This window comes from Dendropsophus ebraccatus, chromosome 14 (genome assembly GCF_027789765.1).
Source record: "Dendropsophus ebraccatus isolate aDenEbr1 chromosome 14, aDenEbr1.pat, whole genome shotgun sequence".
NCBI lineage: Eukaryota > Metazoa > Chordata > Amphibia > Anura > Hylidae > Dendropsophus > Dendropsophus ebraccatus.
In genome coordinates this window covers 18,948,276-18,961,712 of record NC_091467.1, presented here as the reverse complement: position 1 = coordinate 18,961,712, position 13,437 = coordinate 18,948,276, and the positions used below count along the sequence as shown (strand labels likewise).

General features: G+C 42.7%; 1 protein-coding gene across 5 annotated transcripts in view; it reads right to left on the bottom strand.

Annotated features, from left to right (window-relative positions):
* Positions 1 to 5,185: 5,185 nt before the first annotated feature.
* ZNF385C (zinc finger protein 385C) overlaps positions 5,186 to 13,437 on the bottom strand; it is a 213,439-nt gene continuing 205,187 nt past the window's right edge. For all 5 annotated transcript variants that reach the window (XM_069954049.1, XM_069954047.1, XM_069954048.1 and 2 more), the window contains 5 exons: positions 12,593 to 12,746; positions 9,099 to 9,410; positions 7,874 to 8,061; positions 6,811 to 6,909; positions 5,186 to 6,038 (listed from right to left, as the gene is read on the bottom strand). In XM_069954049.1, the coding sequence (XP_069810150.1) occupies positions 5,814 to 6,038; positions 6,811 to 6,909; positions 7,874 to 8,061; positions 9,099 to 9,410; positions 12,593 to 12,746 (978 nt within the window). In that variant the 3' untranslated portion in view covers positions 5,186 to 5,813. The remainder of the gene's footprint in view (positions 6,039 to 6,810; positions 6,910 to 7,873; positions 8,062 to 9,098; positions 9,411 to 12,592; positions 12,747 to 13,437) is intronic.

Here is a 13,437-nt window from a genome sequence, read left to right as displayed (position 1 = left end):
TTTTGTAAAAATGCAACTTTCTGTGCTTGCTGGGATTTTTAGTTATGTAAAAGATAAACAGCCACAAAATAAGGACCACCCCCATTAGAAGGCGCTTACATGGGATCTGTGCAAAAGAAAGCTGTTTTTTCCCCCCCACTTCTGTATGCAGGGGGATGTGCAGTACCGAACAGGTGGCGGCTGTCTTCGAGATAGATTCTAACGTTCATTCAAGGACATATTCTGCCTACAGCATGTATTTTAAGAACATACTTCCTCTTCTAGTAACTAATGCGGGGAGAATTTCTTCATACAGATACTGAAAAAAATCAAGGAAATCCCACCACCACTGGACCAAAGCCGTGCAATAATGTATGGGAGCGTCAAAAAAATAAATAAATGTTTTTTTTTACCCAGAGATTTACTGCAATGGACCATGTAATCTATGTGATAATTATGTAGTAAAAAGAAGAAAAATAAAACAAAACGAGAGACTGATATTGTACTGAACGTCACTTTGACATCAACATCGATAGAAATATCCCCCATCTAAACCCAAAGATCCTTGAATGGTCAACTGTAACCATCAGAGAGAAAATGAAGAAGTGGCAACTACACATCTGGTGTGACGGACTACCTTCAGTATTTCAATCAGTTTGAGTTGTAGATTTGCATGGTGAATAGAAGCCACTGCAGCTGTTAAATGTAACATCCCATTGTGACTCTGTGGTATAAAGTCATTGCTTACCCTATAGGGTGACTTGGTGACGTAGACTGAGGCCATCATTATCATTAATTTTGTCCTTCCCGCTGCAGGACACAGAAGAAAGGGCCAGCTGTTCCTTATGGCTGCTTATCTTTCCTCGGGGCTAAACTGAGTCATTCCGATATAAAAGTAATAAAAATGCAAAAGACGCACTTAGTAGCGATGAACGCGCGCTGATAGCCCCAGCTGTGAAGTTACATCTTAAGCATCACGCGGACAAGAAACAATGCACTGACGTAGAATTTCTTATCAAATAGTTATTTTATTTATATCTTAATTTGTCTGGATACATCCAAAAATATTCAATAAACAGTCGCCTAAGTCTGGAAGGAAGAGGAGGAAAAACGGGTCGCTCAAACGGTATCGCTGTACAATGTAGACAGCAGAGCTAAGTAACCATTCCATGTAGAGAGCCACCTGAAGCAAGAGATGGGAAAATGATCCTGGGAAAAAAAAAAAATCTAAACCACTGGGAAGCCAAAACTGGAATTACAGAAGTTCTAATTGGTGGACAGAGATGAACTGGACATCTTGGAAGCATTATTCACCCGACTGATAGTAGGCTTTACAGTTCAGGGATTCAATGTGCTTATGTAGAACAATCTAGATCACGGACAAAACTACACAAAACCATAAAATGCCCAGCAAGGCATAGGGACAACCACTTGGCTCATGGAAAGGCTCTGAGGTGTGACATAAGCACAAGGGAAGGTCTACCTTTAAGTTGTAGTCCACAGCTTCACTGTGGGAGTTGATTGCATATACACAAAGCCTATTTGGTATTGGTGAAACTGGTGAAGTCCACTGCTGGGCAATTTCAGTCAACGACTCAATCAGTTGACTACGATATAGAAACTTTTTCACATATGGCAGAATATGTTTACATATATTCAATCTTTGAGAGACACCAAACTATGAGGAAACAAGACTGGATGACGTCACGTTATAAAGTGCTCCTTTTCGACCACTTACTTGCCTTATCCCTTACAAAGTAATAAAGCTAATAATATGGCTAATAGAAATAGATCTTTTTTATACAGTTGTATGGCATGAAACCAATGGGATTAGATGTGCAGCTTTTCAATACACCCATGTGCCATGCATATAACACCTCCAGTGGAAATAATAATTCTATGGACTGGATCGTTTTGCAACTTCTTAGAATTCAATAGTACCCTACAACTTAAGGGGGTTATCTGATGAGCAGAATTACTCTTCCTAGCTCCCCAGCAGCTTCAGTCTTCATGTAATTTCAGCCTAATGCTGGCTGAGATGGAGTGGAATATTGTGACTAGAGATGAGCATGCTCAAGTTTGTTCAAACTCGGAAGTCTCTGCATCTGATTACCAGAGGCTGAAGAAGTTGGGTGCAGCCCTCGGGAGTCCAGGAAAACAGGGATACAGCCTATGGCTTCCCAGACGCCCTAGGGCTGCATCCAAAGTCTTTGAATCGATTGATACTTGAACTCTTAGGAGCCTATTCCACAGGAGCGATAATTGGCCGAATCGGCCGATTTTCGCTCCGTGGAATAGAGAGAACAATCAGCCGATGATCGTGTCATCGGCTGATCGTTCATTTAGGTTCAGGCCTAAAATTTTCGTTCGCCACCAGCACATCGCTACGGTTAAATAGCGGTGCGCGGCGGCGACCGATGATTAGCAGAACCATACATTACCTGTCTGGGCCTCAGGTCTTCTTCTCCTGGTCCCGGTTCGGAGCGGGGCTGTCTGAACTGACAGACCGCTAAGCCAATCACTGGCCGGGACCGCCGCAGCCAGTGATTGGCTGAGAGGTCTGTCAGTTCAGACAGCCCCGCTCCGAAGCTGCTGCGGCTCGCGGGACCAGGAGAAGACCTGCGCCCGGACAGGTAATGTATGAAGCAAAGGCTGCAAGGACATCCGTAACGATGTCCCTGCAGCCCTTGTTTCACGATCATCGGGGCCGTGGAATAGGCCCAGTAAACGAGCACTGATCTAACAGATCAGCGCTCATTTACGTCGTTGCTCGTCCGGTGGAATAGGACCCTTAATGAACTATTGATGAGTGCCTATTTGTCTATACGTCTACTGCACTGCCCTTCTGGCAAGACTGACCCTAAAACAAAGTAATAGTTCTTGCACCCAGAAGGATATCTTTGCACAAAATAGACTTTACCTTGGAGCGTTGCCTTCACGATAAAATATACTTTATGAACTGCAAAAAATGTAAAAAAAAAAAGTATGTGTGGGCCCTTTGTTAACAAAGCAACCCTTGTCAACCCCTGTGGAGCATATTTACCCAGATTACAAATGGGCCACTGAGCCAAATGGACCTGGCATCTGCCCAGGTTGTCCCAGTGCAGGTGGTAGCCTTAAGCACTAGGACCAGGATTAGGATGTATTTGCACTGGACAGTGGAATGGCACATAAAAATTACAGATGAAAAAAAGATGGTAATGATGTTGCTTCAGCTATGAGTTTTTTTTTTAAAGCTAGACTAAATGAAAAACGTTGGCCTGTAAGTGACACTTTCATATCATTTTTATATCATATGATTGCAGGAGAGTTGAGCAAACTTCAAGCCCCTTTGCAAGTTTGTTTGAAGTTTGCTCAACTCTAGTTGGCAGAGATTAAAGCATTACCACCTCCATGACATCAAGAAACTTAAAAGTTATCTAATTGGGTAAAATATATGTTAAATCACCCCCCCCCCCTCTCCTGGAGACTTCTGTCTCATTCAGAGAGTTCTTAGCCTGCTGCTTTCTGCTAAAGACATAGAAAACTGTATCTGAGCTGTACAGACCATCTCTGCTCTCAACCTCCCCCTCCCTTCCAAGACGACTGAAGTAAACAAGTCCATATGTGCAACTTTGTAATGCCGACAGGAGTAATCACTCAGCAACTTGACCTCAGATTAACTCTTCCAGCATTGCAAAAAAGTTGCAGTATGGGACTTGTTTACATGAGCCGTCTCGGAAGGGAGGAGGAGATGGAGAGAAAAGCTCACATACACAGTTTTTTCTGTCTTCAGTAGAAAGCAGCAGCTCAGAACTGGAGAAAGGAGACTGAAAAGGTAATGATACGTTTTGAATGAATTGTTAGTCACCAGGAGGGAGGATGATTCAACACATATTTTACTTAACCGGATAACCCCTTTTAAGAAACTTAGAATTTTGGATTCACATATTTAGCAGTTTTTGGATTTGAGAAGCTCTGAAAAAAAAAAAAAAAAAAGTTTTAAATGGCGTGAAATAATATAACCATAATTACAACTTTTTTAAGAACTTTACCACCATACGACAAGGTGCTCCAAGAGGGTCTTAATGCCTACAGATACAATATATGTGAAATATCTGGGAAATTCTCCATCTTTCTTGCATATATACAACTCAACATTTTATATTGCACGCGTCTTCGGCTCCGGCCCTGTAACATTTGCAGAATTGTAGATGGCGTCTATAGAGATGTTTTCATTTAGATCTGTAAATTCTATAACCTGTACATCAGAAGCAAACCCAACACACAGTAAAACGATTGATCCCTGTGGCACGTCTTATGAAATCTTCACCCTCCGTCTCTCTACGCAGAGGGAGCCAAATGGCTTTCGGTAAAGCAGCTTATATAGTTCTAGACTAAAGCACCTAGGGCTTGATATACGCACAGCTCTATAACTAAGAGGGACCCCTTTGGGGATAGACTTGAGGTACACATTGCTCTCTGATCTAGAGTGACCTTTTTTACCCTTCTATTAGGGATGATTTTTTTTGTATATTGTAGTACCCTTCTTATCCTGTTTCCTTCCATCAGGCTGTTAATAGGTTGGTTCTATTGGTATCAACAGAACCATGGGAGTTCCAGGAGTTGTAGCCTTAATAGGGGTCAGAATGGCCATAGAATTTCCCTAATCCTGGTGTCCACCTTTGAGAAGCTCACGTCTGTCGGCTTACACCCTGTGCCTTTATATGATATCATTGCGTGAACAAATATGGTTGGATCATGGTGGAACACAGCAGATTGAGATTCACGTCTTTCCTAGGTCCATGATTTTCAATGGTGTAAGCTGTGAAATGGCTGCATGAGATGGGGGTCAATACTACTAGGTCCAATACAAAGATACCATTTTTTGTTTTAAATATCATACAATGTGATGAATGAGCAAACACTGCGGTTTATTCAGTCTCAACACGTTTGATAACGCTGCTCTAAGTTTAGTATTTAGTACCAAAGTCATTGTATGTGACCGTATCAGAAGCCAGTGTTGAAGCGTTTATTATAAACTACGATGAAAACCTTCTACACCATGGGGGAGATTTATCCAACATGGTGTAAAGTGAAACTGGCTCAGTTGCCCCTAGCAACCAATCAGATTCCACCTTTCATTCCTCACAGACTTTTTGGAAAATGAAAGGTGGAATCTGATTGGTTGCTAGGGGCAACTGAGCCAGTTTCACTTTACACCATATTTGAAGAATCTCCCCCTTAAAGTGTATGTGGACTATGTGCCGAATATTATGTACTTTTGGCTTCTCGCAAATACTTAGTATTTAGGATTCTTTCATTTCATCCATTTATGTAAAAGCCTCTCTTTTCACTATATCTGGGTGTAAGAATGTGATGAGGTGCCCTATACACGGAATATGTAAAGAAATCACAGTGTGGCCATCTGGAGCCGTGACACCCCGACCTTGGTTGTAGACCTTACCGGCATATTAGACGTTACCATCATTAACCACAATGTTATTGCTATAAGTTTCCCATGTGATCACTCTTCTGACCCAACAGGGAGATTTGGGCCTATGTCTCCCGAATAATTGCTTACTGGCCCCAGTGCAATGGACGGTAAGGAAACCACTTTCCCTTCCACCATCCATAGAAACAGTCTGACATGGGCAACTATGGCTGTCCATCCTAGTCTGTTAGCGGCATGGCTTGGATAGCTAACTGCAATGTCCAAGATGGTGGATGTGCTTTGGAATATGAGCGAAGCAACAATGATATATATTTTGATGCCTCTCAGGGTAGGCAGCTTTGCGGTCATTACAGCTTCACCTTTATAAAGTTCTCTTTGTAGTCCTGCAATTTAGGCCAGGCTAATAGGGTGCAAACATGATGGGTGCAGGAGAAGGCCGCAGAGCAGGCGGGGGGCTTCGGAAAAGAGCTGGTCCCAGCAGGGGAGTCTGGAAGAGAGCAGCAGCCGTGGCAGGACGTAGAGTAAGAGGGCTTGGAAGTGCGCAGACGGCTGTCGGCGTGAGGGGACTTGGAAGAAAACGAGCAGCCAAAGTCTTAGTCAGCTGTTTATGTAGAGCCAGTCTGGTCTGTAACAACAAAAAATAATATTCTAACATTAGACACAAGACTAAAATAGATTAACATAGGTATATAAATTTGACTATTAAAGGAGTACTCTAGAGTGTTTTTTTTTTTATAGAAAGTTATATCGATTTGTAATTTACTCCCAATTAAAAATCTCAAGTCTTTCAGTACTTATCAGCTGCTGTATGTCTTGCAGGAAGTGATGTATTCCACTCTGACACAGTGCTCTCTGCTGCCACCTCTGTCCATGTCAGGAACTGTCCAGAGCAGTAGCAAATCCCCATATAAAACCTCTACTGCTCTGGACAGTTCCTGACATGGACAGAGGTGCACTGTGTCAGACTGGAAAAAATAAACCACTTCCTGCAGGACACACAGCAGCTGAAGACAAAGATTTTAAATTGGAAGTAAATTACAAATCTATATGACTTTCTGAAACTAGTTTAATTAAAAGAAAAAAAAATTCTTTGGAGTACCCCTTTAACGGGGCATTGCCATAAAAAGATGTTATTCCCTATCCACAGAATAGGGTCCAGTGGGGGAACCCGAGAAAGGGGCAAAATTTCTCCTGGAATTAATGGAGCGCACCATGCATGCTCAAACAGCACTCTGTTCATGCTCTATGGGGCTGCCTAACACTGACTAGAGGACCACAGTCTACCAGTGCTTACGAGCTATTAGAGTCCCTTTCACGCGGCCTACAAGGAAGTAAGACAGCATGGTGGCAATCCATGTACCCACATACAGCAGCATAGGGTTCTCCATCATACTCACCACCAATGCAGCATTCTTCTGCAGCTTGCTAAATGGGCTGTACTTTGGCTTGGGAGGTTTTCCAGCCAGTCTGTCTTTATGTCTTCTGCTGCTCATATGCTGAAAAACAAAAGATATGGTTCGTATTAGTCTAAAACCAGTTCAAAAGAGTCAGTGAATATCCTTGAACTTTTTGCTAGAATCCGAACACGGGTAAAGCTTTAAGTGGTAAAAACTAGAAGCTGATTGACTGGGAAAATACAATATTTCAAATACCATATTACAGAAATCAACAGGGGACGTTCACACGTTCCCTAATTACTGCCGATGTGCAAAGCAACGAAATTTAGAGTTTTGGACATCATGATTCATTATGAGGCTGGGAGTTCCGAAACTGTTTAAAGGGGTTATCCAGCGCTACAAAAACATGGCCACTTTTCCCCTTCTCTTATCTCCAGCTCAGGTTTGAAACCCCACCCAATTTGGAGACGAGAGAGGGGGAAAAGTGGCCATATTTTTGTAGCGCTGGATAACCCCTTTAAAGAGACTCTGTACCCGCAATCTGACCCCCCCAAACCACTTGTACCTTCAGATAGTTGCTTTTAATCCAAGATCTGTCCTGGGGTCCGTTCGGCAGGTGATGCAGTTATTGTTCTAAAAAAACAATTTTTAATCTGGCAGCCCGGTACACTACGGGAGTGGCCTGGATTATGTATGCATTAGGCTGGCACAACCTCTCCGTCTCTCCTCCCCGCCCTCCTAATCATTAGGAATGCTCCCGGCAGATTGCCTCCTATTTATCAGCTGTGTGAATACTGAACATGGGCTGGATCTTTAAGGCACCTGTGCAGTGTTCAGACAGGAGAAATGATGATGGGGAGGAGGGACGGAGGGGTGGTGCAAAGTTAGAGCACAGATACTCTGTCTTGCATGCTGGACATCCACACACTAGGGACCCCACTGACGTTAAGGAGGTTGCTGCACTATTATGAGCGGTATTTTGTGATGGAACCTGCAATGGAGATGCCCAATGGAGTTTCCAATGAAGATTTAAAATCAACCTAAAACATTACAGCGGCCTTACCTGTTTGAGTTGGGTTTCCGAGTTGACATGGATCTCACAGATAGGACAGTGAAAGGCTTTGTTCTGGATGCCAATGCTGGTTTTGTTGCCAATCCTTTTGGGTTTTCGGTTAGCACGGCCCAGCGCTTTGCCTCTTCCCCTTCTCGGATGAGTGCTCTGTCCTTCTAGGATGGATTTGTGCTTTGCACCTTTGGAAAAAGTCATATATTGTTCTGTTATCCAATGAAAGCCATGCTGAAGCCATGATACTGAGAGGTAAAAACCGTGGAGATTGTCTGGAAGGATTTTTGTCTATTTAGCCTCAATGAATGAGACTGGGCACTGATGTTGGATGAAAAGGCCTGGAGTGCTGGCTCATTCTTTTGTTTGGATTGCGCGGCTGTACAATTAATTATATACACCTGTTTGCAATAGCTTTAGCTTAAAATGTCCACAGATTTAAAGGGCACCTGTCACCAAGACAATACTACCTAATCTATAGAAGAAAAGGATCCCACAGCATCCGATGCAAGATAAAGTGTGTTTAATCACACATCAGGGTACAAAAGTGCAACGTTTTGGCCAATCCAGCCTTTGTCAAGCATGTATGCTTGACAAAGGCTGGATTGGCCGAAACGTTGCACTTTTGTACCCTGATGTGTGATTAAACACACTTTATCTTGCATCGGATGCTGTGGGATCCTTTTCTTCTATAGTTCAGTGCTCACACCGAGGATTGTGAGCCCTCCTGCGTGCATCCTACTTTTTTTATCTACGATCAACTTTTGGATTAACTCCGAGGTGCTGTTGGAATCCTTTTTTTATTTTGGAATACTACCTAATCTATCACCATCATGTTATAGAGCAGGAAGAACTGAGCAGATTGATATATAACTTTGTTGGAAAAGATTCAGTATAATTTGTAATGTTGATCCCTGCTCATTCTCTGGTAAGGAGCCCAGTGGGCGGAGTCACTCAATGGACTGGACTCTTTAGCATGGAAACATCAGAGATTTCTATCAATAAGTTACAAGTTATACTGAATCTTTCCCCATAAAGATATATATCAATCCGCTCAGCTCCTCCTGCTCTATAACATGATGTTCATAGCTTAGATAGCATTTTCCTGGTAACAGGTTCCCTTTAAGGAAGAATCCAAATATTTTTAGCCATGAAGTGATAATAGGTCCTTGTTATGTAGGTTTCTTATATATATAATAGAGAGTATCACAGCATCATCACTTACCGGCGTTATGAGCCTCTAGTTGAGATGCTGAGTTCACAGTGACTTTGCATGTGGCGCAGTATAAGTGTTCCCGATTTTTGCGTTCCTTATCACTGTCCTGTGCTGAGGCACAGCTATCCTCTGAGCCTTTCTCAGGACTGTACGGCACATCTGGGACCAGGGACCCCGTGTCCAATAGTTCAGCAGAGCTGTCAGACGGCTCTGGAGAGCCGCACTCCTCCTCCGGGTCCGCCGTGGCCGGCTCGGGGGTTGGTGTGCGTGGACAGCCTTCAGCTTCAGCTTCGCTGAGTCTGCCAATTTCACTCTGTGTTTCTAAAGGTACAAAGGTGACAGGATTTTACTAGGATGGTACTAGAAAATGGAATTCACTCACTTTTAAAGGGAACCTGTCACCAAGACAATGCTATCTAATCTATCACCATCATGTTATAGAGCAGGAAGAGCTGAGCAGATTGATATATATCATTGTAGGAAAAGGTTCAGTATAACTAGTAACATGTTGATTGAAATCCCTGCTTATTCTGTGGTAAGGAGTCGAGTGGGCGGTGTCACTCAATGGAACGGACTCTTTAGTATGGAAACATCAGAGATTTCAATCAATAAATTACAAGTTATACTGAATCTTTTCCCATAAAGATATATATCAATCCACTCAGCTCCTCCCGCTCTATAATATGATGCCAATAGCTTTGGTAGCATTTTCACAGTGATAATTTCCCTTTAAGCCCCAATTACATGGAATCCTTCAATAGGAATCTATTTAGCTGAAGATTTTTTCCACCACAGATTTGAAACCCGCATTGCAGAAAATAGTAAGAGACGCCATTTTTCTGATGCGCAATACATGCAGATCCAATGTCGAGCAGATTAGACCCTTGGGTGAATCTGAGGCCAAATCTAAAGCAATAAAAGTCTAAATCTGCCACGTAACCATAGCTGTAATTTCTGTTTTACATAACACTTCCTAATGTGTAGTTGGAACGTTATAAAATATTGTATTTCAATTTCTCATCATTTTCAAGATATTTGTTTAATGATTGAGGAGCGCAACTGGAGCATGCTCGAGTCCAATCCTTTGATGGATACAACCTATGGCCTATGGCCATATCCATGTTTTCCCAGACTCCATAATGGTGCATCCAACTTATTTAGCCACCGGTAATCAAATGCCGAAGGATCGGACTCACAAAACAGCCGGTGTTACCGAAGATCATCCCGGCCAGTACTGCAGATGATCTTCACTTTTGCTGAATTGGGATGTGGGTGCATTCATGTGCGCCCGCATTTGAATTCCCCGCTGCACACAATGAAACGTGCGGCCGGAGCTCACAGGTTCTCTGTGGCCGCTATTCAATGAATAGCAGCCGCAGAATGACGTGTCAGTTTTTTGCGTGGCCGCTAGCGATCCCAGCTGGAGTGTACACTATGTGGGAGATTTATCAAACATGGTGTAAAATGAAACTAGCTCAGTTGCCCCTAGCAACCAATCAGATTCCACCTTTCATTCCTCACAGACTCTTTGGAAAATGAAAGGTGGAATCTGATTGGTTGCTAGGGGCAACTGAGCCAGTTTCACTTTACACCATGTTTGATAAATCTCCCCCTATGTGTATACACTTCAGCCGGGATTCCCTCTAGCTGCAGCACAATGTAAGTTAAGTATAAATCACGGCCGTGTTGCAAATCGTCAACAACGGCCGTGATTAATACTTAACTTACGCTGTGTAAACATAGCCTTAAAAAGAAGAAAATTGAAGAATGGAAATATGCTGTATTCATATAGGAGATTAAGGATACATTCGCTTTCCCGTTGCAACATTTACCCCTTCTGCTAGTAGAAGCCGAGAGTCGGGAGTGAGAATTTGGGTAATTTTCTGAAAGCTTTTCTTCCTGTACAGGCACAATAGGGACGGAATCCCTGCTGGGACAATCAAGCAATTATCTCCACCACCAAGTTCAAAAGCAATTAACAAATTCTTTTCTGGGCTTATCTCCATCCTCCGACATGGGATATGTTAACATCCGTGACGGACATCAAAGAGGATTCTCTGCCTTGTATTACCGCAAAGCTTGATATTTTTTTTTTTTTAGGCTGAGTGAACGAGCAAGAGGGAGAATTCAGGTTATGTAAGAAAGATCTGGAGATTGGATTTAATATAACCGTTAAATATAAAGCAAATTCTTTATTGTTACCGAACGGCCGGCCGCAGCTTATGCTTCAGTGGTTTTCCATAAAGTGTTTGTCTCCAGTACTTACGGAGAGAATACTCAGAGTACCTGGACAGAATTATAATTACCACCGTCACAGAATACAATACCAGACTCGTATCTGGATATGAAAGAATAGGGGCTATAAGGTTACCTGGTTTGGAGAGCCCTATGTCAGGTTGTGGGACTGTGTTACAGGAAGCAAGCGCAATACTGCTACAAATCTTGCTGTTTAAGGGTACGTTCACACTTACCGACTCCGCAGCGTATTTGATGGTGCAGATTTGATGCTGTGTTTAGTTATTTAAATGAAATCTGCTGCGGATCCGCAGCAGAAAATACGCTGCAGATCCGGTAAGTGTGAACGTACCCTAAAGTGTACCTGTACTTTCAATATACATACATATATATATATATATATATATATACTGCTCAAAAAAAGTACTTACAGAAGGGGCAGCTGCATAGAACTTTATGGGTGGTAAAAGATGGGATCCTTGATGTACCTTTCAGGCACAGTGTGGACCCTCTGAAGCACAGCATGGACCCTCTAGAGGAGATTGCCAGGCTAGGATTGCATACACATAGTTTTTCATCCTCAATATAACACTAGCAAAGCCCTGTACCTACTTACTGTGTTCTGTCTTGGTGTCTCTGTTACTAGATACAGAATTCCCTTAACAACAGGAAGTGAACAGCAGTTTCCAAGGAAATGAGACACCTAGTGGCCAAGACTTTAGAGCATTTTCTAGGATAAGGAATCATGTTGTGTACATGAAGCAATTTGCAAATATCTTACAAATCACAGTTTATCAAATAAAGAGAATTTGTCTGAAATGATGTTATGCATAATGCTTATAAATAACATCCAAGGAAGCTAAAGGAGTTTCACATGATGTAGCAACCACTTATGCCAAACATGCTCAACAGGCGATTCATGAAAAACATTAAAAGCGTTCTCCAGAATTAAAAACCATGGTGATATATTGCAGACACAGCACCACACCTGTCCCCAGCGCGCGTCTATTTGGTGATCATCGGAACATAGGAAGTAGATGAAGTAGAGTTGGCAGATAACGCTTGCTTTAATGAACCTGATCGATAAATTGGTTTTTAGGAGGAAGATATATGGAGGCACCTTACAAGTGACACTGGAGCTAATAGAGATAGTTGCAGAGTAGGAGTCAATTTATGTTCTTTTATAGTCCCTTCTAGTGGAAGACAAATTTCAGGATTCTTCATCATCAATAGGAAAATGGGAGGGTGTGCAGTAAAGAAAATCTTACCTTCAGTGAGAGGGTCTGTGTTTCTTTTGGTGTCCACTGGGGGCAGTGCTGTCCTGTCTCGACTGCCATGCTGCTTCTGCTTGTGCCGTGCATTCTCTAAGGCTCTGAGCTTCCGTGCATGTTTGTGACCCTTGTAGTGAGCTTCAGCTTGGTTCTGTAACCGAGAAGAGACATGGTGGTTATTGACTGTCTCCTGAACTTTCCTTTGTGCTTAGTGGTGATATGTTATAGTGTTCGACCTTGGGACTGGCTTCAGTGGAATCATTAGATCATGGCCAGGCAATATTATGTAACCAGGGCATTAGCTCAACTGGAGCATATTTGAAACCGATTGTTCGTCATTTGAATACTGGTGGCTGAAGAAGTTGGATGCAGCCTTAGGGAGTCTAGAAAACATGGATACAGCCATAGGCCATATCCATGTTTTCCAGGACTCCTTATGACTGCTTCCATATAGAGATGATTGAACAGCGTAAAATGTTAGGTTCTATAGAACTCAAACCTAGCTGAACCTTCCACATTTGATTGCTGATGCCTTCCCGGTCCGTGGGGAAGAAGGAGACAGCCCAGGTACCGCCTGGAATTCCGGGATTCAGAACATTACCTAGGCTGAATCCTGAAATTCCAGGCAGTCCCGGGCTGTCTCCTCCTTCCCCTTGGACTGGGAAGGCATCAGCAATCAAATGCGGAAGGTTCGGCTAGGTTTGAGTTCTATAGAACCTAACATTTTCCGCTGTTTGATCATCTCTACTTCCAACTTCTTCAGCCATTAATAATCAAATGACGAACAATCGGATTTCAGCATGCTGGACTTACGTTCATCTCTGCAGTGCATCTTGACTATC